General features: G+C 36.5%; 1 protein-coding gene across 2 annotated transcripts; it reads right to left on the bottom strand.

Annotated features, from left to right (window-relative positions):
- Positions 1–918: 918 nt before the first annotated feature.
- Positions 919–23,023, bottom strand: LOC143188616 (uncharacterized). Of its 2 annotated transcripts, none has more exons than XM_076392947.1 (17): positions 23,000–23,023; positions 17,706–17,886; positions 17,021–17,087; positions 16,030–16,100; positions 8,534–15,441; positions 8,168–8,307; positions 7,309–8,082; positions 7,120–7,234; positions 6,907–7,034; positions 6,695–6,838; positions 5,480–6,607; positions 4,977–5,395; positions 4,674–4,907; positions 3,566–4,432; positions 3,360–3,489; positions 2,956–3,286; positions 919–2,864 (listed from the first exon to the last, which is right to left on the bottom strand). In XM_076392947.1, exons 1-17 carry the CDS (start codon positions 23,004–23,006, stop codon positions 1,156–1,158), a joined length of 13,353 nt encoding a protein of 4,450 aa, XP_076249062.1. In that variant the 5' UTR covers positions 23,007–23,023; the 3' UTR covers positions 919–1,155. The 2 variants fall into 2 exon arrangements, with proteins under 2 accessions (XP_076249062.1, XP_076249064.1); XM_076392949.1 differs by lacking the exon at positions 23,000–23,023 and adding an exon at positions 20,487–20,700.
- Positions 23,024–23,756: the final 733 nt, after the last annotated feature.

The raw sequence follows: 23,756 nt of genomic DNA, 5'->3' as shown, positions 1-23,756 counted from the left end.
GCATTATTTTGACTAAATTTCTGCCTTTTAGGCATATTATATGCATTGTAATTGCAACAGCTTATGAACTGATACACATAATCTTTTTTTCTTAAATACCAAATATTTCGAAATTTAAATTTCGATATTTAAATGTAAGTACCTATTCAGAATGAACAGCATTACATGTCATTTTTTTTAAAAATACGTACGTATAATATTCTATTACCATTCTATCCTATATCATTACATTTGACATACTCCAAAATAAATAAATTTAATATTCTTTTTTGCAAATAATCTAACTAGTATTATTAGTGTATTACTGTATATTATAAATATTTACAAATGTTATGCTATACATCATGCCTTTTTCTTACAAAATCTGTTTGAATTACTTTCCACTAATGTATAGCATGACCTTGTGTATTGCTAGATTCAATAATTCGCTCTTAATTTTTTTAATTGGAACTGCTGTGTGCTGATGAAGTATATGCACATACCATATACATAAAACAGTGACTATATGTACACATCACTGATAACGATACGTGTATAATAACATACTATACTCTTATTCACGTATTATTAATTACAATACAGTGAACAATGAATGCTGTAAATTCAGAAATTTAAGCTGCGTCTATACCAGGTGAAAAGTCACGAATAATATCGCACAACCTACTGTTTGTAAGACTGTTCCGTTACTTATCCCCTGATAGAGACGGACTTTCAGAAGCTATTTACTTGTCTACTTAAATGAATAATTCTAGCTTTTAAATTTTTAAATGAATATGTAAAAGCATGAAAACTATTACAGTAAATAATTCTCGATTTTTTCGTATCTCAAAGAATGATCATGATGTCCTCTTATACATTTTGACATTTCCTATTTTTCTCTATGAAATTATAAATACTGAATAGTGAATTTTACAAAAATTCATTGATTCAACGTTTTAATGTAATGCTATAAAATAAGCAAATAATACCAAGCATTACTTTGGTCATCATTAACCGTTACACCATCAACGGTTTCTCAACGATTATTTATAAAGTAAAGAAACTAAATTCTAATTGAAATGTACAATACTTTACCACAAATCCATTATCAATGTAAGGTCTGCATTCATATAACGAAGAAACACTATCTCGTGTTTATATCGTAATTATCATTAATTATTTCAACTTTTTCAACATTGTAGTATTTTTCATATACTTGATATCTTGCAACACTACTTTTGGATCAATATTTATCAATTGTGCCAGAGTAGTACAGTTCACTTTCATTTGATGACCACCAACTACCATGTATGTATTCAATTTTGCTAGATTAACAGGGCTTCTAGGAATGCCATAATATGAAAACTGTTTACTTTTCATTGGTGCTTGAAACCTTTCATTAGATCTAGAACTCGACAGGAACCTCGAATGGGGATTAGTACTTTTTCGAGCTACTGCTTTCACTTTATAGGGAATAAGATTTGAACGAACAGTAGGTTTAGCAGTGGACTTTCTAGCCACTGCATGGCTCTTTTTTGACGACTCTGCCGAAGCTTCTTTCTTATCAACGACATTAACATCTGTACTAGATTTCTGCCACTTAACTCTCGTCATGATTTTCTCCAACAAAATATCATAGTTCTGTATGCTTTCTATCTTTAATTCCATTTCAGGATGTTCTTCAGCATTGTGCGAAGACACTTGCGTCGTAGAACCGAAAGTTTTATCACAATATTTACACTTGAATAGGTTTATATGCTTCGTCACATGGTTCTTCATTACATTAATGAAAGTAGCCGTGAATGAACATTCAGGACATACGTAGCCTCTGGGTCCTTTGTTTTTCTCTTGCTTTTTGAAGTTCAATGGCAAATGAGAATGAAACATACTGTGATGGGTTTTTATTTTTATCTCAGAGTCGCATAATTCATTGCACCACTGACAGATCCAGCCCTCTTGCTTAGCTCCAAGTGTTCCTGTCATTTGCACATCACCGTGTGACCTTTGCAAATATAATTCATAAGGGCTTTCTTCCGTTTTAGAGCACTGCGCTTTCATAGGTATTCTCTCCGCTGGCACATTTATCTCTTTGTACTTAAATGGATAGTTTGATTTTAGCTTTGGAGAATCGCTAGACGCTTTCTGCTCATTGTGTATCAAATGCCAATGATCTTGAACCGCTTTCAACGATTTATTGCGGAAGGAGCAGTAGAAACAGCAATACATCGATTCGTCGTCTCCTGGGTCTAAAACCTGTTCCTCTTCTATATCGTCGCTATAATCATCGATAATAGTTTTCTTATCAGGCTGAGTTTTTCCAGAGTCATTCGACGGCTCAACAGTCGATACATCTTCATACTTAAACGTCGTGAAGGGATGATTTTGTCCCCAATGTTCCAAAATGTGCGCCTTTGTTAAGCCAGTGAAAGTGCAATACGAGCACTTCAAATTTGCGTGTATTCTCATGTGCGCTTTCAGACCCGTTAAATTGAGAGCTGAGAAATTACACAAAGTGCATTTCAGCTGTGCTTCACTTTGATCCTGATTCTTGGTATCCGAGTTATCTTCGCTTAACTTCCTTTTACGTTTTTTGGACCTTTTTGGAAACACAAGTCCGTATTCTTTTCGCCAAAATTCGTCTGTTAATTCTGGCCCACCAGCGGATGGATTTTGCACGAGTTTTTCAGGGCAACCAGGATGTTTGGAACGAATGTGTTGAAGCATCAACGTTTCAGAGTTCGTGCTGCGATCGCAATAAGGGCAGATAAAGCCAAGTCGTTTCAAATGTGTCAATTGTACGTGCAGTTTGAATCCACGCCATCGGGTAAATGACATTTTACAGTGTTTACAGATTAAAGGCTTCTCTTGGTCCTCTTCGGTTACAGCTAAATTCAGAAATGCATATATTTAATCTCATAGTAACTTGAAAACGCAAGTTGAAAATTCTTATTGCATAATTTGCAAACAAGTAATTACCTTCATCGGCTTCCGCTGTATTTTGAGATTTTTCTTTTTTTGGCGAAACTTCATCCTCCGTATCCATAATAAGGCCTTCATTATTTATGCTATCATTTAGTGAACTCTCCATATCAGTGTCTCCTTTTTTAATATCTTGTAGTTCAGATTTATTGGCAAGATTCGATGTTTTTGAAGTTTTGCTAGCGGTAGTTGAAGTAGTTTTAACGCTAGATGATTTAGCACTACTTCCAAGTGCATTTGCAGTTTTAGAAGAGTCTGTACTGCTTGTGTTTGACTTTGCAAGCAATCCTTTGATCATAAACGTTTGCCTCTTTAGCAAAGTACCAACCTGTAATGGGGAATAATAATAAGTATATTAACATCATCTTAAAATGTGAATTATAAAGTAAATATAAACCTACCCAATCTTCAATGTCATCATCTGGCGATAGTGGTTCATGGTTAGGGCGTTCCCCATTGTGATGTTTTGTAAAGTGCTTTAGTAAGGCATTACGATTCACAGATAGATAGCCACACTCTTTACAGTGCCACCTGTAATATTCCATTATTTAAATAACAAGCAAATATTTCTTGAATAATAGAAATGAATTAAGTCCTAAAAATTTACCTTGCATAATTCAGCTCCCTGTAAAGATGATCTCGCATGTCATGCTTATATTTTGTTTTAAATTGTGTGCATAAAGTACAAACGTACATATTGCCATCAGGTTTTCCATAAGGACCAAATCTCCCAACATCTGAATCGCTAAAATCATTGTCTTCGATCGTTTTAATCTTCGTTTCTTTAATTTTATCGGAATTAGAGTTTTCATTTTCCGATTCTGTTGGCACTTTATCACAAGACAATGATCGTTTAGACTTTTCTTTTATCTGTTTTACGTCATCCAACGAATTCGATTTTCCTGGTTTAATCTTCGCTGGTTTAAGGACTGATAATTCAGTCTCACTTTTTCGTTTCCCTAGCTTTGTTGAAGATTCTGTTGACGTTTCGTCCTCTTCTTCCAGAAGAATTCCACGTATGTGCCTGATTCGAGGCATATCTCTTCTCCAAAGAGGAGTAGTGTCAAAAGGTTCGTCTTGACCACTTTGCTCAACGTTATCTCCACTCTTTTTATTAACCCCCTTTATTCTCTGATATACCATAATGTAATCGACATTTGGATCATTGGAATGTTTGCTGTTAATATGTTGCTCGAACATAATTTTTCCACTACTTTTAAAAGAACACAAAGTACATTTATATTGGCATTTTTCGTCATGCACAGTTGTTGTATGATTAACCATTTCTGCTTTGTATACACATTTATAGTCACAAATGTTGCATTTCCAATGATTTCCATCTGGATCAGGCACTTCTTCTTCAACTTCTTCTTGTACAGACTGAGCATTTTCTGTGTTCTCCAGCTCCCTAATCACTTTCACGAAGGGCCTTTTTTCCGGATGTTTGTCAGAAAGATGCCTCTCCACAACATGCCTAGTCAACGATTTATTACTATTAGGTGGCATAGAAAATGAACTACGGAAGATTAGAATTCTTTAAACATCTGATAAGCATGTATGACATTACTTGTATACAGCAACATAGACAGTAAATTTTCTTTCATGCTTATCAAATGTTTTAAAAATACATGCATTGTATAAAAGATTAAATATTAAGTTCATGACTCAAATTATGCATTTTTAGAAATATATAATATAGAAATGTCGTTCTATACCTGTGGTAATGGTGATAATTACAATGGGAACATTTATAAAGTCTTGTATCATGCATTTTTAAATGGACGCCCATTTTATCAATCGCTATATTCGATGCTTCTTGACCAGGAGCTGGCTGAGGACAGTGAGGACATCGAAAATATTGTTCTTCGGAATGCAAAGCTTTCAAGTGACATCTTAACATTGCTTCATCGACTGTTAAATAATTACATTCAGCTACACCACACACGTATCTATCATAGGAAAAAGTTACATGTATTATTAAAATCATTTACAAATCTACTTCAAAATATATTATTTACCTTTTATGTTCTGGTACAAACTTTGGAATAAACTCGTCGTCGTTACTTTTACTAGATTCCTTTGTTTTTCCTCCCATTCGTCCATTTTGGTGGGAACTGCTTGCTAAATTTACCATTTTGTCAAACATTCGTTCTTTCTTATCTAGACATGGTACAGGATTTACTGGACCACTTTCTGGTACACTTTCATCCTTCGCGTGTAACTGTAAATGTCTAATAATATTCGTTCGAACTTTTGTTGTATATGGGCACACAGCGCATTGTACTTCACGATTGTATATCGCTTGACGTGGTAAAGATTCTATTTCGTCAGGACTGAATGATAATTTTTCCATGTCCGTTGAAACCATCTTCTCGCCATCTTTTTCTGTCGATTTCATACTTTTACGTTTCTTTCCTTTTCGTTCTCCACTTTGTTGCTATACAAAAACAAACCAAATAATTATAAGTGTACACTAAGTATGTAGAACAAACTGCTTTCATACAAAAAAGAATAAACTTACTACAGGTTGTACAATGAACAAACCGTCGACGCATGGATTTTTTGGGTCAGCTGGAATCAATTTGCAATTATGAACTTTGTGTTTCCCTCTCATATGCGCCAATGCTTGGTAGCCCACGGTACACCTCATTTTACACAACGAGCAACCAAACCGTTTTAGTCCATGTAGTTTTAAATGTTCTAATAAGAATCCAATTTTAACGAAACGTTTATTGCAATGAGCACAGTTCAAACTTTTGTTGTCACCACTTAAGGTACACTCTTCCTTTATATGAGTTCTTAAAAGAGCTGCAGTTAAGGCGCTATGATCACATCCTTCATAACCACATTTATATAACTTTGTTCCTGTAAAGCCAGTGTCCTTAATATCATCCAATGACAAGGGGTTCTCTATGTTTGTGACTGAACTGCTAGAAGTTCCATTAGTGTCATTAGATACACTGGAGTTTTCAACATCGCTGTATGATTGTTCTTTTGCATCAATTTCCTGGCTAGGTGAGTCCACTTTTAGTTTTTCATTCGTATTAAGAACATCATCTTTCTTTAGATCAAGCACACATTTTACGTCTTTTAATATGGTACTTCCCTTATCAACAATATCTACAATTTCAATGTCACTGTCCTCTGCTTTACTTTCGCTCATACTTATATTATCGAGAAAGGATGTTTCGCTCAAACGAGAACTGACATTTTTTAGAAAATCAGGATTATCAAGTAAATTAATGTTTATGAACTCATCGCTACAATCGAAAACTCCGTCTGAAACTTCTACTGAATCTGAAAAGCTTTTTTCAGAAGAAAAATTTGTCTTCTTCGGAGAGGCATTTAACAAGTTTTTGTCCACAGATTCTTCGTTTGTTATTTTCTCACCACAATTCTTGGTCAAAACTGTTTGAGTATTATTAGTTCCGAATAAATTAGATATTGATTTATTTAGAGCTTCGGTTTCTTCCTTGTTCGGTATACTTATAAGTGTCTTAGGAGATGGAGATATATCAACATCTGCTATGGTTGAACTTTTGTTATTCTTTCCTTCATTGTCCAGATCAATCACTTCTTCAGTATATTTGAAATTATCATCTAGTAACCTTATGATAAGCTGATCTATCACATCTTTATTGCGTACCGGCTGAAATATTTTATATATGACATATGGTTACAGTATTTACTAGTTTTAAATAAAGCGTATTAATAGTGCTTAATACTTTTCACGTACCTGCAGGGGAAGAGATCGTTCAAGTATCCGCGGTGATCGATTGCAATGGAATATACTTAAATGAACATGCATATCATTGAAAGTGTCAGAACCATTCAAGCAGTACAGACACTGATACTTATAATATCCATGCACTTTATAATGCTAAAAAAAATACAACAGATTATTAAGGATAATAAAAAAAATTAGATAAACTTGTGAACATTATTTACCGCAAGTAATTGTTCTATTTTTAAGCAAACGGTACGACACATATGACACTTAAAGGAAGAGAGTAACGCGTGCTTCGCCTTTAAATGTGCCATAAAAGATTCGGGGACGTAGAAAAATTTACCACAATCTGCAAAAATATTGGATACGTATGAAATGGTTAAAACACTATAAGAAACTATTTAAAATGAAAATATTGCAAAACGAAATCGTACCATGTTGACATATATAAGGGTGTACATAATCGTGACGATTTATATCTTCTTTCACTGGTACCTCTTTTATCAGTTTACCAAGTAAAATACCATGGTTACCAGAGTGAGAGATGGCCTGTAAGTGAAAGAAAAACATGAGATATATGAATTAATTGATAAAGACATTGTATGCCAAAGAAGTTTTCAAACCTGATGCACTAGTACATAGGAAGGGGCTATAGCTCTGTAAAAGCAGTAACTGCATTGATAACGACAATGTGCGTGCTTTTCTTCTACGTGCATTTTCATTTGATTCCAGTCCTCCAGCACCATATAACAATAAGCGCATTTTTGATAATCAAACGGCGAAGTCATGTGCTTCTTTTCAGCTTCACTTGCGTGCTGAAGGTAATGCTGATGATATTGTTCTAATATATCGCTCGAAAAACGACAATTACGTCCCATACACTTATACAAATGAGTCAGTTTAGGTATTTTCAACATAGCATTGTAAGCATCCGCAGATTTTAACTTAATTGCAGTAGGAGGGGTTGCAGAATCCTTTGCTTTCAGAACAGTTGGTGTTCGAACAACTTTTACAATTTTGTAATTCAAATTCGATGATTGCGGTGATGTTCCAACAGTTACTGTGCGCGTAGCCACTGGTGTCACAACTGTGTTCTTACTTACAGAAAGTGGAAAAGCCAAAGGCTTATTGTCTACTTGTATGATTTTTGATTTTGGGGCAATTGGAATAAAATTCGTGGTAGTTACAGAAACTGGAGAAGGGGAGAGACTTTTCACTGATATTAGTTTCACTGTTTCTGGCGTGGTGGATTGTATCGTTTGTATAGTCTTTGTTATTGGTTGCGTAATTGTTACAGTATTTAATCTTTTCAAAATAAGAGGTGAAGATTTTTTCAGTACTGATACTCCTTTGCTTTTTATGGGAGAAGTTTCAACCGCTTTTCGTATATCATTTATCTACAGTAAAAAGAAAACAATACTTTTGAGTATAAAGTGTGTCAAAACCTATAAAAATGTTTAAGTCGTAATCTTTTAAACTTACGATAGGACTTTCAGTGCCATCGTCGTCAGTTCTTGGTGCAAGACTGACTACATTTTCAATTTTTAAGAATGAACATTCTTCTTCGCTATCCGTTTTTATTAGGCTGTCTACTTTATCCTGATCACTAGATTCATTTGCATCTATTAAATGAGACGCTTATGAAATAATTATGTACATAATTTTGAGAACAAGAATATAAAAAATCAAATTATTTTAATTTTTAAGAATTAATAAATTAATATCATTAGGAATAGAATTTGTTTTTCCTGTTTATAAGTTATAATTCTACTATCAAGCAAAGTGCTTTGAGAATTGTTACAATTACTAAATAAACATAATAAAATTTGTTATAATTAATATACATACTGTCTTTTGTTGGCGGTGCATCTTCTTGAACTTCTAATTGTGTTGGTACTGACAACATGTCCCCACTTAAACGTCTCAATCTAATGAAATTTTTAGGTGTGCTAGTATCATCCTGTGTTTCTGGTTGTATTTCATGGAATTTGTTTTGTAATTTTCCAACAAAACGTTTAATGCTAGCTATGGGTACCACATCTGGTGGTTTTGGGATAGAACCAAGGAAGGACGTTCTTTCAGTAGTTTCTACAGGTTTACTAGAACTTTCATCTTTACATGCTTCAAGCGGTTTTGTAGCCTGAAGTTGAGCAGCAAGTCTTTGAATAGTAGTAAGCATTGGATTTGAGGAAGCACTGAAACTAGAAGTTTCTTTTAGTATTGTATTTACGTCTGTAGGTGGTTCAGTATCTGACTGTTCACTACTGGAATCTGATTCATAAATAGGAGCAGAATTTCTCATATTTTCATTATCACTTGTTTCTACATCGCTTTCCTCATTCTTCTTTTGATCCAATATTACCAATGGATCTTTGACCTTTGAATCAGATTGATCTGCTGTAGTTGTAGTCTGAGACTCAGACTTTATGTTTGATAATTCTATGTTTACAATATTCTCAGGTTGTTTATCATTTGGAATCTCTTGAGATGTTGATGAATTCGTTTCTAAATTTTCTATAACAGATACATTCGGATTAGAAGGTAACTCAATAGTACTATTCTGAGATGGCATTGAACTGGATGAAGTTGTAGAGGTTGTAGAAGTCTTACTAGAAGAATCTAGGATTGTATTAGAATCATTCTCACTGACTACTACATTTGTTTTCATTTTATCTTTCAATTTATCTATAATAGAAACGCCTTTCTTAGATGCGTCTTTTTGTAATTTAATACCAATATTTTGTATAATTTCTTGCATTTTTCTTTTCCGTTCTAATTGTATCTCCACTTCCTTTTTCTCTAATTCTGGCGGGCAAACGAATACACTTAGATTTCCTGTTGGTAAATTAGAATCTCCTGTGGACTTCTTTTCCTTATCATTAATATCAGATTGATCTTCTAAATTCTTTTCCTCCTTCTGTGGCGTAATGTCATCTAGGACACTTATTTTCTTTTCTTCATGATCAGAAGGTACGTCATTCCTTAATATTTCCACTTCCATCGAACTATCGTCATTTTGCTCAGCGGAAGTTGCTGTATCGTTTACCGATTTTACCAGGTTTTCTGAACTGGATCGCGATTCAGATTTCACTTTCCCAGTTGTCAAGACATTAGCAGTTTCTTCTCTTACCGACTCAAGAGACATATTAATTTTTATGATATTAGTCTTCAAATCGTTTTTATGCCACAATTCAACATGTTCTTCTAAATTGGATTTCTTCAGTTGTGTGTAATTACAGACTGAACACAAGTAGCCGTAAATGCAGTTCTCCTCAGGTATTTCATCCTCAGTGATGGCTTCATTAACGTTGTCTTTGAATTTGCGACAAACTTTATAATAATGTGTTCTCATAGAAGCTTTCGCTACAGCCTGGTAAGGGCAACTGTTGCACCGGAACCTGTACTCCCCTGTATGCGTGGTGCAATGTTCATAAAAGGCTTCCATTGCAACCTTTGCAGCGCCCTCTGTATAGAAAGGACAAAATCTGCAATGAAATTTGCAAGTTTCTTCCGTTAAAGGCTTTAACGATGTGTTTTCGACATCGTTATCCTTCGCGTCCTGAATCGCTAGCAGTGCATCCGCAATCTTCAGCCTGGAAATAAGGTTCTCCTTCCCAGGATGACTTAACTTATAATGGTGGACGATGTTCTTACCAGTAAAAAAGCAGAGCAAGCATTTATACTTTTCTTGTCCTGTCCACGCATAATCTATTAATTTATTTATATCCAAATCATAGAGGGACTTGCTTGCTTCTTTACTCGTAACGCTCTTCGATTCCTCATTGTTAATAGTTGCTTCAGCACCACCACTACTTTTGACTTCCGGTAGCTCTTTATTAGGAGAAGCTTTAGCGGAATCTTTTTTGTCCTTGGAATCTGGTAATGTAACGGAATCATTTGTTTTTTGCTCGTTTGAAATAATATCAGACGCTTGGGTGACATCGGAATCTTTAACACTGTCTTTCAATTTTTGTGGGACATTTTGATTTTTATCGTTAGCGGAAGCGTTCTCATTAGCCGTTTCGTCTTCAGGAACTGGTAACGGAGACTTAGAGGACGGTTCTTTTTCAGAACTGATATTCGAAACGTCAGTATCGCATTTGGGAGAAGTCACTGATGCCGAGGTCTTCTTTTTTTTCTTCTTAGACAAGATTCCCATTTGCCAATTGCATTTCTTCTTTTTCTTCTTCACCGAAGACTTCTTAGTATTCGGTTCAATAGGTATTTGATCGCTAGCATCGTCATCGACATCAGCGTCGCTTCCTTTATCTACTGATAATGAGTCTTTATCCGGATCGCTCTTTGAGGGCACTAACCCTACCAAAATGTTACTCAGTAGTTCTTCATTGGCACTGTTATCCATTTTTGTGGAACCAAGACTTCCTTTCTTACTAGACACCACGCTACTGGACATGGAGATGTCAGAAATAATGCTTTCTTCATCTGACAATAAACCACTATCAGCTTTGCCTTCGGTTATTAATTCACTACCTTTCTTTTTCGCGCTTTTCTTTGAGGAACTCTGATTAGATTTCTTCTTAGTCGGAGATTCCGTCGATTCTTCAGACTGCTTATCAGGATGAAGAGAAATGTCCACAGCTGCTGCTAGTTCAGACACATCTATTCCAAAACTTTCATCGGAAGAACTGTCGAACATGACTTTGGAACATTCCAATTTCGAAATATCAGTCTTTTCAACTATCACACGTGGTTCCTTTATCGCTTCCTTATTACTTATACGTCTGCTTCTTCGCAATACATCGGATTCCTCGTTGTAGGAGGACTCTTTCGTAGACAAGGAATTGGAACTTTGAGCCAGTTCAGTCCTTAAAGCTAAAGGTTGGTCTTCCTCACTGTCTGAGCTTTGATTGTAATTCTTGGAACGTTGCCGAGTTATCCTTTGCGGCTCTTTCTTGGATTTATTTTTTAATTTATTAGATTCATCCACTGGACGAGACTTCGTGGTCTTTTTTGATTTCGATGATGCTGGCGGTTCTTCAATATCTGAACTAGCTTCTGCATCGCGTTTACTAGTTTCATCTTTTTTTCCGTTTGGTGTAGTCTGATTGGAAGTACTTGGAGTAACAATGGTTTGTTGATTTTCCTTCTGCGTGCGACACAATCGATGACCAGTTGCTGCTACGACATCGTCGCTGATGAACATTTCTCTTATGTCCTCTTGGAGCATCTCTAGAGAGTTTCTTCTCTTCGCTTTCGCTTTGGGAGTCCTAGCAGTGTTATCTTTATCTTCCATTACCTCATCGTTCTTACCCTTGTCTTTGGTACTTATTGTCATAGTTTCTGTTTCCTCTGTACTGGGTTCTTCGCTATTGGTTGTACTCTCTTGAGTAGTATTTAATACTTCTTTAGAAATATTTTGCGTTATTTCGGCATCGGATGTTTTGAGATCAGCAGATTGAATGTTGAAAGCTGTCTCTTCAGTGTTTTGAGGCGTGTCTTCTTTTTTATCTTCAATGGATAGTTCTTGCAGTGATTCTTTATTAGATGAATTTAAAATACCTAATCTTTCAGCAAGAGACTCGTCGTCAGAGCTATCAGAGACGATCACTCGCCGTTTTTTCCTTGTTCGAACTTTTTTTATTTCAGCAGTATCATCTTTATCCGAGCTACTGCTTTCAGACTCCGATTCGATAATTTTCTTGATCTTCTTCAGTTTTTTCGCTTGTAACACTTCTCCCAATTTCTGCATAAACTTCGCTTGTTCAACGAACTTCTTCCCTTCTCCAAATTCGAAAGACTTCCTAATCAAAGACTCAATCCATTCTTGAGTCACTTCATCCTTCGGTTTAGGTCCTTCAGATTCCACGTCCTCTTTTTTAGGATTCTCTGTGTTTTCGGTGCATTTAGAGGAAGTAGTGCTAATGGAGTCTGGTTCTCCAACAATAGTAGAATCGTTTTTCTCTTCCACTTGCTCGGTAGTAGTATCTTCTTCTTTTTGTATCTCCGTTCTATCAATTAAACCACCTCCTTCGTTCCAATCTTCTGCAGCAAGGTTCCCGTCGCTACTGCTACTCACTTCAGCGGTAGTATCATCCTTACCACTTTTAAACACTCTCCCTTCCTGTTTGTCAGCAGAACACTCAACACTTTTCAGCTCTTCAGAAGTATGGCTAGAGCTAGGTGATTCCTGGCACTCGTTACGTTTGATTTTCGGAATCTTAAAATTCTGTAAACAATAGCCCTGAGCAGCCTTCGCTTTTGTATCGATAACTCCGTAAAGACTTTCCAACGGCGACTGCATCTTGTCTTTTAAAGGTTTTTCTTGCTGATGTTTACTATTGCTTTCGACATCCGAACGTCTGTGACTCTCAGACGGTTTCGGAGGTGATTTAGTCTTCTCTTTAGCTTTTCTGAACGAAAATGGCGGCGCGGAGGAACGTTTTCTGGGATCCCTCTCGCTGAAATTGGTCTCCTTGCCCTTCGCTGGGGTGAAGTGCTTATCTTTGGCCAAGCGGGGGTCTCTGACAGAGGTACTATTATCTCTTAATTGACTAGGATTTTGATTAATCGCAGTATGCTCGCGTACGCGAGGATCGCGTTCAGACACGTTTCTAGAGTCTCTACCAAATCGATTACAATTATCCCACTCATTGTGATTATCTCTAGACCACTCTGGCCTACGTGCATCACGATTGAAAGTGTTCCTAGATTCTCCCCTATTCCGTTCGTTGTAATACCCACCACGACCTCTTCCTCCACCTCGGTCCCTGTCTCTGTTAGTCCATGGACAAGGTGTGCTAGGCCTCGAGTATGGACCTTGAGGCCCATCTGTAGGAACACAAGGAACTTCGTTCTCTGGCCTGTAGGGCCCCTCGTTTGGTCGAGTAGCTGCAGGATCCCAAGACTGCCTTTGATGAGGATACTCCATTCCTCTATCAAAGGCTGGGTCATAGGGTCTGTTTTCTCCTTGAAAGTTTCTGTACTGTGGGCCCACTGGATATCTCGTAGGAGAAATCAGAGGCTGTATGGTTGGCACATTAGGTACATCAAGACTGGGTATCTCGTCTGGTCTGGGGATAAGAGTTATATCCGGAGGACGTGAGGTTGGACTCATTAGTGGCCTGATGCCAGGGTTCATATTTGTAGGAAACTGGCCAGGCCTAAGTTGTCCTTCGTTTCCCTGAAGCGTATCCATAAGAATCGGGTCTCTTGGCGCACCAACATTCCACATTTCCTGATGCATACCCATTGGATGCTGGTAAGTTTGCGCTGGAGAATTGGGCATACCGCTGAAAGAGGTGGATGGAGGCCACTGAGTGCCGCAGAAATCATTCATGGGCCAGTGACCCTGATTGGGCATCTGTCTATTAAAGTACTCTGGACCTTCCATTCTGCACTCTGCATCTAACCTAGACGGCGGTACTATCTCTGGACCAACGTTTCCTGGACGCCTTTGATACATCAAAGGATTTCTGTCGTCTGGTATGATTGCACCACTGTGATGCATAGGCATTTGGTTGGGCATACTCTCATCCGGTGGTCGAGGGTGCCCGTGAATCTTTTCCTTATCATGTCCGTGACTGTCGCGTAGTTGTCGAGGATGTCGCTCATAATTGTCCGCGTAACGAGGCTCTGTCTTAGAGCTTGGGGAAGAAGGAAGATTTCTGTTATCCCCCACCTTCTCTACATTCGGAAACGAATTTGGAGTATGTACTAAGCTAGTCGATGGTCCCTTGGTTTCACTGGACTTCAAAGCTTCTACTTTATTGGTAGGTAAGCACTTTCTACCAGTCATCTTTACTATGTGCTTATCGATTTCCTCCCAACGTCTTTCACTTTCGCTATCGACGTCCTCATGAGACAATATGAAAGGCTTCGACGACTTGGGGTCTTTGTTCGAGTTTAACTCCTGTTTTTTAAACTTGTTACCTTCATCTTTCGACTTTTCGCCTTTCTTCTCCGTTTTACTGTCGCTCTCCTCGTTCAACAATTCCGCTAGGTCTTCCATAGACAACGGAGGCTCCGTGGAAACAGGAGGTGGTGAGAGCAACAAAGGCGCCGATGGTTTCGAGCCAGATCTCGGTGCTTCCTTCATCCTGGGAGAGGTGCTTTTATGTTTAGGAAACAGGATGTCCGGGTCAGGGGACTTGAGCCTAACATCTGGCACATTTACAGGCGATTCTGGTCTACTGCTCGATGAGTCTAGACTCACTCCCATTAGCCTGCCTTTCTCCAATACCGATGATAGCCTCCTGGAACCACCCAAGGAGGGAACTGGCACAGTTGGTATGTGCCGTGAAGAGGGCATAGACAGTGGCACGTGGGATCTATTGTCTTTCTGAGGTAGGCTGCTGCCAAGTAATTTGATCGCTGCGGATACATCGGGACCGGTACTAACAACGGATTGCCAGTTCTTGTTCTTGGCAGCCTGATTTTCGCTTTCTTCAAGCATTTCCCACTCAGAAAATGACACGTCTTCTGCATTTTTATTAGAACTATTTTGAGAACTGGGGGATGGGCTGCGATCACTGCCTGTACGTTCGGTAGGTATGATGATGGGTGCTTTAGTTGGTAGAGTTTCAATGGGATCAGGGCTAGCCGGTTTACTATCGTCGATGAAGTCCACGCTGCGCTCCGTAGGGATTATTATTGGCGCTACTTGGGACCCTGAGTCAGGACTTACAGGAGGACTTGGGCTGGCCGGTGTCTCGTGAATATCTTTCTCTTCAGCAACTTTCTCCAATTGCTGAGGCTTTGTGAATTTGCTCTGTTCGGAGCTTCCATCTTTGATCGTACTGAAAGGCAATGAAACGGAATGCTTCACTGAAAACTACCACAATTCGAGACTATCTACAATTTTATAATATTTGGGATAAATTCTTTTGATTTTTTTTAGCAGTGACGCGTGATATCCAACATGAAACTCAAACTATAATTTATTTTTAGTAGATAATTTATAAGGATTAGTAAATTGAATAATGTATTATAATACTGCCACTATACTAATTAAAAGATTCTTTGAACCTCTACAATTTTAAAAATATTAGTCTTTATAATTCAAACGTTTGTTAAACTTTTCGTGCCTGAAAACTTGGCTAAGACAAAATCTCTACTACCCAATATTTTTAGCTGTTCCCTTGAAGTTCAAATTACCGAGTTTTGATTGTAATATACTGACAATGAGTATAGTAATTCATATTTAATTAAACAGTGATATTTCTAATGCTTTCGTATACTAAATTTATTTATTGTATTTTTATTACTCTTTACATTGTCTAATGAATAATTATTTAGAAATATTACTGATACACAGATATGGAAGCTTGGAATTATTATTACTATTATTATTATTATTATCATCATTAACAAAATATAGTACTTACGTTGACTCTTGCGTGGAGTTCGTTTCAGTTCGTTTGTTTGGAAAATGCAACCCAGGTGTATTTCCCTGAAACTCGTATCGGATTAGAATGATTAAAATAAAAAAACAATACATGCACTACGGAAGCCTGTAAACATCCAAAAATATAAAGAACAGAGAATAAAGAGGGGTTCGAAGCAACTATATCTATAAAAACAAAAAAGTAGAAAAAAGAACCAATAAAACACTTAAATAATATTTCAAGAACATTCACTAAAAACCTAAGGGAAAAGGTTTTACATTATTTTACATTATAAGTTTTAAAAGTATTTTGAAAGAAACCACCGCTACTTTGAATAATTATATTAAATATTGTCTGATTTAAGACCTCATTTACATATGGATTTGTACCGTCGTAGCTTGTTAGCGTGATTGAAATACTATTGTGAAAATGCAACATATATAATAAACAGAGTGATGCAATTATTTACGTGGTGACACAAAATATTGAATAGAAAAGATATGAGCACATAATATCTACTATTAAGAAACAGAATAGGGTGTACAGTGCAACCATTACATATGCACTATAAAGCATGTGATATAATCTCCTGCGTCTCGTGAAACGATATAAAAGAGCTAACTGGTTTTTTAAACAAACTGTTACAATATATAATTCGTACCTAGATTCTAAATTTTTTATGTTTTTAAAAACCGAATAAAATTGAAAAAGATTAGAAATAGTTCATAAGTGATGGAAATACTTGATATTATCCAAATAGCAATTTCCTGATTTCTAGAAGAGTTTACGAAGATTCTCTCGTTTATATCTTTCATTCGTGCACACAGTATCAACGAAAATACAGAGCGTGAAGCCAAAAATTGTCACACAGTTTTAGTTCACTGAATTCATAATTTCGATAAAAATTAAGTTCAATTTAAAATGATCGTTCTTTGTAAAAAATTCAGTGTACTATAGTGACAATTTTAAATATCTTAATTCTTATATCTACCTTTTCTACTTTGTTATGTAGCTTCTGTAGAACGTCTTCACATCGCTGCAACGTCTCGATCTTCAGCCTATTTCACCCACAAGATATCGCGATTAATTTCTTCTTACGTTCTCTTTAGAACTTTAACTTTCTTTATTACATTGAAAATCAAATTCAAATTTAAAGATAAAAATTCAGATTTAACATTCAACTTAATTTCGATACTCAGATTTTAAATTCATATTTAAATTTAGAAACGAAAATTTATGCCGATATTCAAATTCAAATTTAAATGTTAATTTAAAATTGACTTCGATTTCAATATTTAATCCCTCAGCAACGGCTCTTGTATGCCGTATGAACTCCCATTGTTTATGTATCACTAATCCAGTGTACTTAGCATGTATTATGTTACAGTTCTGTTTAGGATAATTTTTCTAAATAAATATTCAGTAATTTTAAAGTACGCCGCATATTTTAACTTAAGAAGTACAAACTTTCTAATGTTATTTCATTTTCGTTTACATAATACTTCTGAAGATAAAAATGCGCCGTCGTTGAAGGATTAAATTAGTTATAGATTTCAAACCTATAAATTTAGAAGCAATTACGAACTAAAGTTCGTTGATATCATCGAATACTACGGATAAATTAAAAAGGAATAACAGTTCGATTTTAATGTATCCAGTGCAGTAGCAAAACATACTTTCTCTTGCTGTTAGATAGGATTCCGTGAAGGCTTTGCATTTTCTGCAGCTGAACCTCCCGCGATTTGTCCTTAACGTTCTGCAATCTCTCTATCATGGCTTCCAAAAACGGAATGTATTTTTGCATCTCAGCGAACTTCTTGTCGTATTCATCCATCTTGTTTGCTGTGTATTGTTCACCTGTACCAGGCAGAAGAAAACCTTTATATGCTTCTTCCATTTTGTGCAGACTAATTCTTTAAAAAATTCTCCTCTCAATTTATTTACAATTCACCGAGATATGTACTTAATAGTTATTATACGCTAATATAATTTATTCATTATAATGACGCAAAATATCTGGTTTAATACTTTGCCTTATAACGAGTCACACTTGTTATACAAATTATGCTCCCCATATTGGAATATTTCGTTATATTCTGGAATCCCACAAAAAAGGTGACATTGTAGAATCTTTAAGAAGTTAACCGTGTATTCAATTATCTAATAACGATTACTGTCAGCTAATTAATTTATATATTTTTCTTTCATTTAAATTAGGTTTCATTCATCATAATATAACTTAAGACAAATCATGAGGCAAGGAATTAAACGCATTAGTTAAACAAAGATGATTGTCGTATTAAAAATCCTTTGGAACTAAGAAATATGTTCTACTAATTTTTATAACATTGCTTCGTGTATCAATAAACAGAATTATTTACAAAAACCGTAAAGATTACCTCGAACTTTTTTATCGTAATTCATCACTAAAATTTTGTAAAATAATCAGGGGGTATGTATAATGAAAAGTTTAGGTCACATTAATCATTGATTTCGATCATTCTTTCTTCAAAGAAATTTCAAAGCGATCTTATAATTACATACTCTCAAATAAAACCGTATATTTTATTCAATTGTCTTACAACATAAAGTAAATATGAAGATATAAATAACATGTATTTTTTTGTATAAGAGAGCGTAATCATCACGAATGTTGACGTCTAATATTGTACTGCCAAGAAAGTGTTGTCCTCCAATAACAATGGTAATTATATTCAAACATTGAAAAACATTGAATTCAATTTAAAAATGTATTTTTAAACATAATATTCACAGGTAGATTCCTTTTAGAAATGGGATAAAATTCATATCCAGTCATGGTCAGATATTAATAGACAATTCTTATGCAATGACGCTGTTGGCTTCGGATATAAGATCTGAATGTAAGAATCGAATTGATTCACTTTGTTTACAATTTTCAATGTGTTACGTGCCCTTGAGATTCATTCCATTGATTGCGGTCAACGACCAGGAAAGAGTATGTGTTTCATTTAAGTGAAATACTCCGTACGACGAAATCGATGAAATACTGATAACATGTTCAAGTGATATGTGTCTGATCTAGAAACTATTGAGAAGAAAACACCGTAAATACTTGATAAAAACTTCTCGTGACCTTTAAAATCAATCATCTCGATAAGAATACAATGAAACAATAAATATTTCGTTCCAATTTTCTTCTATTAAGTTTATCACGGTTACTTCAATTTTCATTTATTTTCAATCGTCAATCTTCATTTGTTCTCGTACTACGAGCTCTCAAAACTGTTTCAATGTTGGTAATCCGATACACATGTTATTTCACGTTACGCATCCTCGTAACTCGTTAATTTCTTCTTTGTGGTAAGAAGTTATATAACGACCATTGTAATAAAAATTTGCATTTTGAGACTGCTGCGATTTCAAATTCGTTCATTTTTCTTGGAAGAAAAACATTTTTTGTATCCTCTTTTTCCTTCAATATTTTTCTCTTTTATCTTTCTTCGATTCTCGATCTTATACAATCATCATTTTAATTTCTCCTCGACATTATTCATAGATTACTTTCGTTTATTAATGCCCATAAGTTCCCTCACGAGTAATCAATAACAGGAATGACGACCGATTACATCAGATGCGCATACATGAAGGAAAGGAACGTGTCAATCCGTGCGTACTACTTTATTCTTCTAAACTATAGAAACACGTCTTACTTGTTACAAATAATACAATATAAAATACAATCTTCCATCAGATGATCTTCACGTAATATCACATGTATATCACTTTCATCACAAAACTACACTTAATAACTTTAAATATACCTTCTTAACACGTGTCAAGAGACACCGCGGAAGAATTATGTATATCGAATCACACGAGATCTTCATGTGCTTCGCCGACGACTTCCAAAATCTTCAATTTATCACCACTCAACACCGTATCACTATTTAGTACCGAACATCTCATGAATCGACCCAAACAACGCAAATTTTATCACGTATTCCAATTGAAAATCAACAATTTAATTGACACAATCGTCGCTAACGAATTCTATGATGTTTATGCTCATGAATCGTTAATGCGCAAACGCAATCACTATCATTTGACGAACTTATACATCAAACATATGTATCTTGTTAATAGGGATAAATTTTAGATCCACAATACCGTAATACTGTTTCCCCAATAACTTCGAAATCTGAGTTCACAACCGAACCAACGCACTTGTATGCATTTACGAGGAAAAAAAATATTAAAAATATCGTATAGAGAGATCACTGACCGAAATATAGATGTCAATTAAATGACTGAAAAGCTCTCTATAATTTCGGATTTCTCTGGATTCAGAGCATGGTGTGTCTGTAGGTTCAATTACAGTGATTCACGCTAGTACTGAAATGCCCAACGGACATTCTCTCAGCACGTCACTCGTTCGAGCGACATTAGCGGGATCGAGTTTCTTTTTAGGTACGTACCGTGCTTTATGACCGTATTTCATCGAATTCTGTGTACGTTGTTCGATTATTGGTGTTTGAAACGAAAAAGAAACATCCTCGGAAGACGTTTCCCTTGTCACATTTTACTCGCGCTGCGATACACAGCATGCGTGCTTTGCTGATCTTTGGGAGAGAGGAAGTAGGTGGAGACACCACCGGAACAATTTGAAATCATCGGTAGATAGCAGCTCGGTAGCAAATATGGCGACCCAACGACATTTCACGACCGATATTTGGGCGTAATTCCTCGTCTGGAGATTTCTGAAGCGAAAGATACGAAATTTCTACGATTTTTCATGATCACATGATGTTTGACATAATGTATAATTGAAATAGTTTTATACAGTAACTGTGAATCATCGAGCCATAAGGTACTTAATTGTATCGGTAACTTACTGTTACCGAACTTACGCTCGTACTTAAGAAAATGGCTTTTAGAAATGTATTCGACGTGCACTTTACCATTCAGCCGTAACGAATACAGTATATTTAAAGATTCATTACTGTGCTGCTTAATACTTTCTCCGAGCTTAAAAATTATAGTATACTTAACAAACTTAATTAAATGTACCATAAAATATGAAAGCAAGCTCTTAAATCGAGTAGTAAGGACGAACAGCAAACTCAGTAACAAACTAAATACATTAATTCTTTGCAACTCGAAGCTGCAGCTATTAATAACTCCACAAAAGTTTGTAACTCTAACTCCATCAAACACACGCTACAAGTTACTAGTCCAATATGACACTGTTTCAGTACATGTATTCGTGAAAAATATTTAAGAGATTGAATATCTACTATTATTACAAGAAACTGTTATTGCAACAATCAAGTTATTTTGGTTGTACAAACCATAAGTACAGCATATACGACACTATTAAGCGTCACAGATGTGTACACAATTACACAAGCACGATTCAAAGCCAGAAACCGCAAGGCGTAAAATACTCGACACCGTTCTAAGCACGAGCTGCGAAATACAATGCATATTCGCAAGCCACCATGTTCCTTCTCTCTCTCCCCCTCAGATTGTTCCTTTGTCCACGTCTCCACATTTCGTTCTCTTTCTTCGTCGCCTTTTCGTCAATAACGCACTTAACAATAGGCCAGAAAAGCAACGCGAACCGTGCAAACGAATAGTCATGTAATGTTTGTCGCATTTCAGATTACATACTATTCGCAAATTACATACTACGACTGATTCGGAACTTTTGCAACTGAACCGTCTGCAGCAAGCCTCACACGGTGTACGTTACGTTTAACGATCATTAGAGCATTCCGAATACTTTCGATACGAATGGAAGAGAATATAATGGTCGATGGCCCCTCGTAAGACGATCTCGTCTGACGGGTACTGTAAGTTCGCGAATTTTTTACGAACGAAGGCGATTGGATGTTTGCCTATCCCTTACCAAAGAACGAATTCTTTGTTCGTAACAGCGCACCTGATAAATCATTACACAGCAGATTATCGTCGTACGCATTGATCTTCCTTCGCCGTTTGCGCCTCGATCCTGCGTCCCGAGACTCGGCGGTGCGATGCCACTAACGAAATACGGTAGGCCCAAAGTGTCCGACGTTCAATGCATGCCTACGTGAACGCACTGCCACGGAAATCGCTCAAATTCTCTTTCTCTCTGTCTCTCTCTCTCCCTCTCTATCACGATCTCGCAGCTACGTTGTGTGTGTAGAACTGACACTTTTTTTCCCAAGTTCTCTGCAGCGCGCTCTATAATTCTGCATCGCGACCTGGAGGAACTATACTCAATAACACGATTGAATATTCGGAACATCGGAGTTCTGATTCGGCGTACTGGCTCTAATTAACGAGGGAAAACAACACTTCCCGATTATGCACGCACACCACAAGGTTCTTATTCCGTAGAACGACGCCAGCCACCTCGAATATTTGCATAGAGTACAAAAGATCCGATATCGCAGGAGCAATCACGAGAGATTTACAGTATCATCCAGATGGGAGACGATATTAGAACCTTCCCTTCGTTTCGATTCATTTCATTTAAGCGACAAAGTTCATTGTCCAATGATCCCGCAAGGCACGATACACGTTCTGTAATCTCGATGCACTTCCTCGCTTTTCGCTTTTCAAGGACTCGAGTAGCTACTGTTCGACACACGGCTTATTCGTCGTAATGGCTGGTTGTTAGTTTTCGGTATATAAAATCACATGTGACAGAGTAGATACGATAGAAACACGTAACTGGTATTAGTTCTACGTATCACAGCTGAACAACGCGATCGTAGTGGAAAACTTTCAACTTCCCCCGGAATAGAATGGAACAATGCCTCGACGATGCATTTCCCGAGAAAACATACCCCTCTTAATTACGCTCGCATTTTACTTACGAGGAGAAACGAGTGAAATGGCAACCCTGAAGGGCGCACGACATACAATGGCTGCCATTAATGGCGCTGAGCAAAATGATTTCACGTGGATTTACTAGTAGCATCCTCCGCCATGCATTACTTACCTTGCATCACGTTCGCATATTCATGACGTGACCTTTTGTTTTTATTGAGGAACTATATCACGGTGAACGACCGATCTGTTGACTTTATACGGACCAAATAATTTTTATTGAATTACCGATTAAACTTCGGAAAGGGTACGGAATCGATTACATATTTCTCAAACGGAACCTTGATAAGCAACATTGATTGTTATTTGCATTCGAGGACTCCAAAAATAAACGCACGGATTTCGCATTTTCCTCGTTCTCTTCGATGTTTCACTTACAGATGATTAATAATGTTTATTGGAACGATAAGGGATATAACAATCTCGCATTTTTACCAGGAAAACTGTTTTGGATAAAATTTGAGGAGACAAGAACAAACGTGAAACAACTTTGCTGTATGACAAAATCGACTTAAGATTTGGTGGGTACGCCTCCATTATTCCTTCCAGTAATTTTCGCAAGTTGCCACCGAAAAGTTTTTCAGAGATTCGTGTTTAATGAATTCGAATATGTTATACGGTCTTTGTGTATTTCGATGATGCAAAGATTTATGTGGCTAAGGTATGACAAGCAAAAGGACGAGAGACAAACCTCCTGCCACGGGGATCCGCCATTTAGAACTCGGGATTAATGCACAATAGTTGCTGTTAGATTTAGGTTCTAGCCGACGGAACACGAAGTTTGTCGAAGATGGCCGAAGTCGTACTCGTAGCTTCAATTTGATTGGTCTGTTTACAATTCGTGAGTATATGCAATCATTTAAAAAAGT

Source organism: Calliopsis andreniformis, chromosome 3 (genome assembly GCF_051401765.1).
Source record: "Calliopsis andreniformis isolate RMS-2024a chromosome 3, iyCalAndr_principal, whole genome shotgun sequence".
In the NCBI taxonomy this organism is placed as follows: domain Eukaryota; kingdom Metazoa; phylum Arthropoda; class Insecta; order Hymenoptera; family Andrenidae; genus Calliopsis; species Calliopsis andreniformis.
The sequence above is the reverse complement of the archived record's forward strand: the minus strand, read 5'-3'. Positions and strand labels throughout refer to the sequence as shown.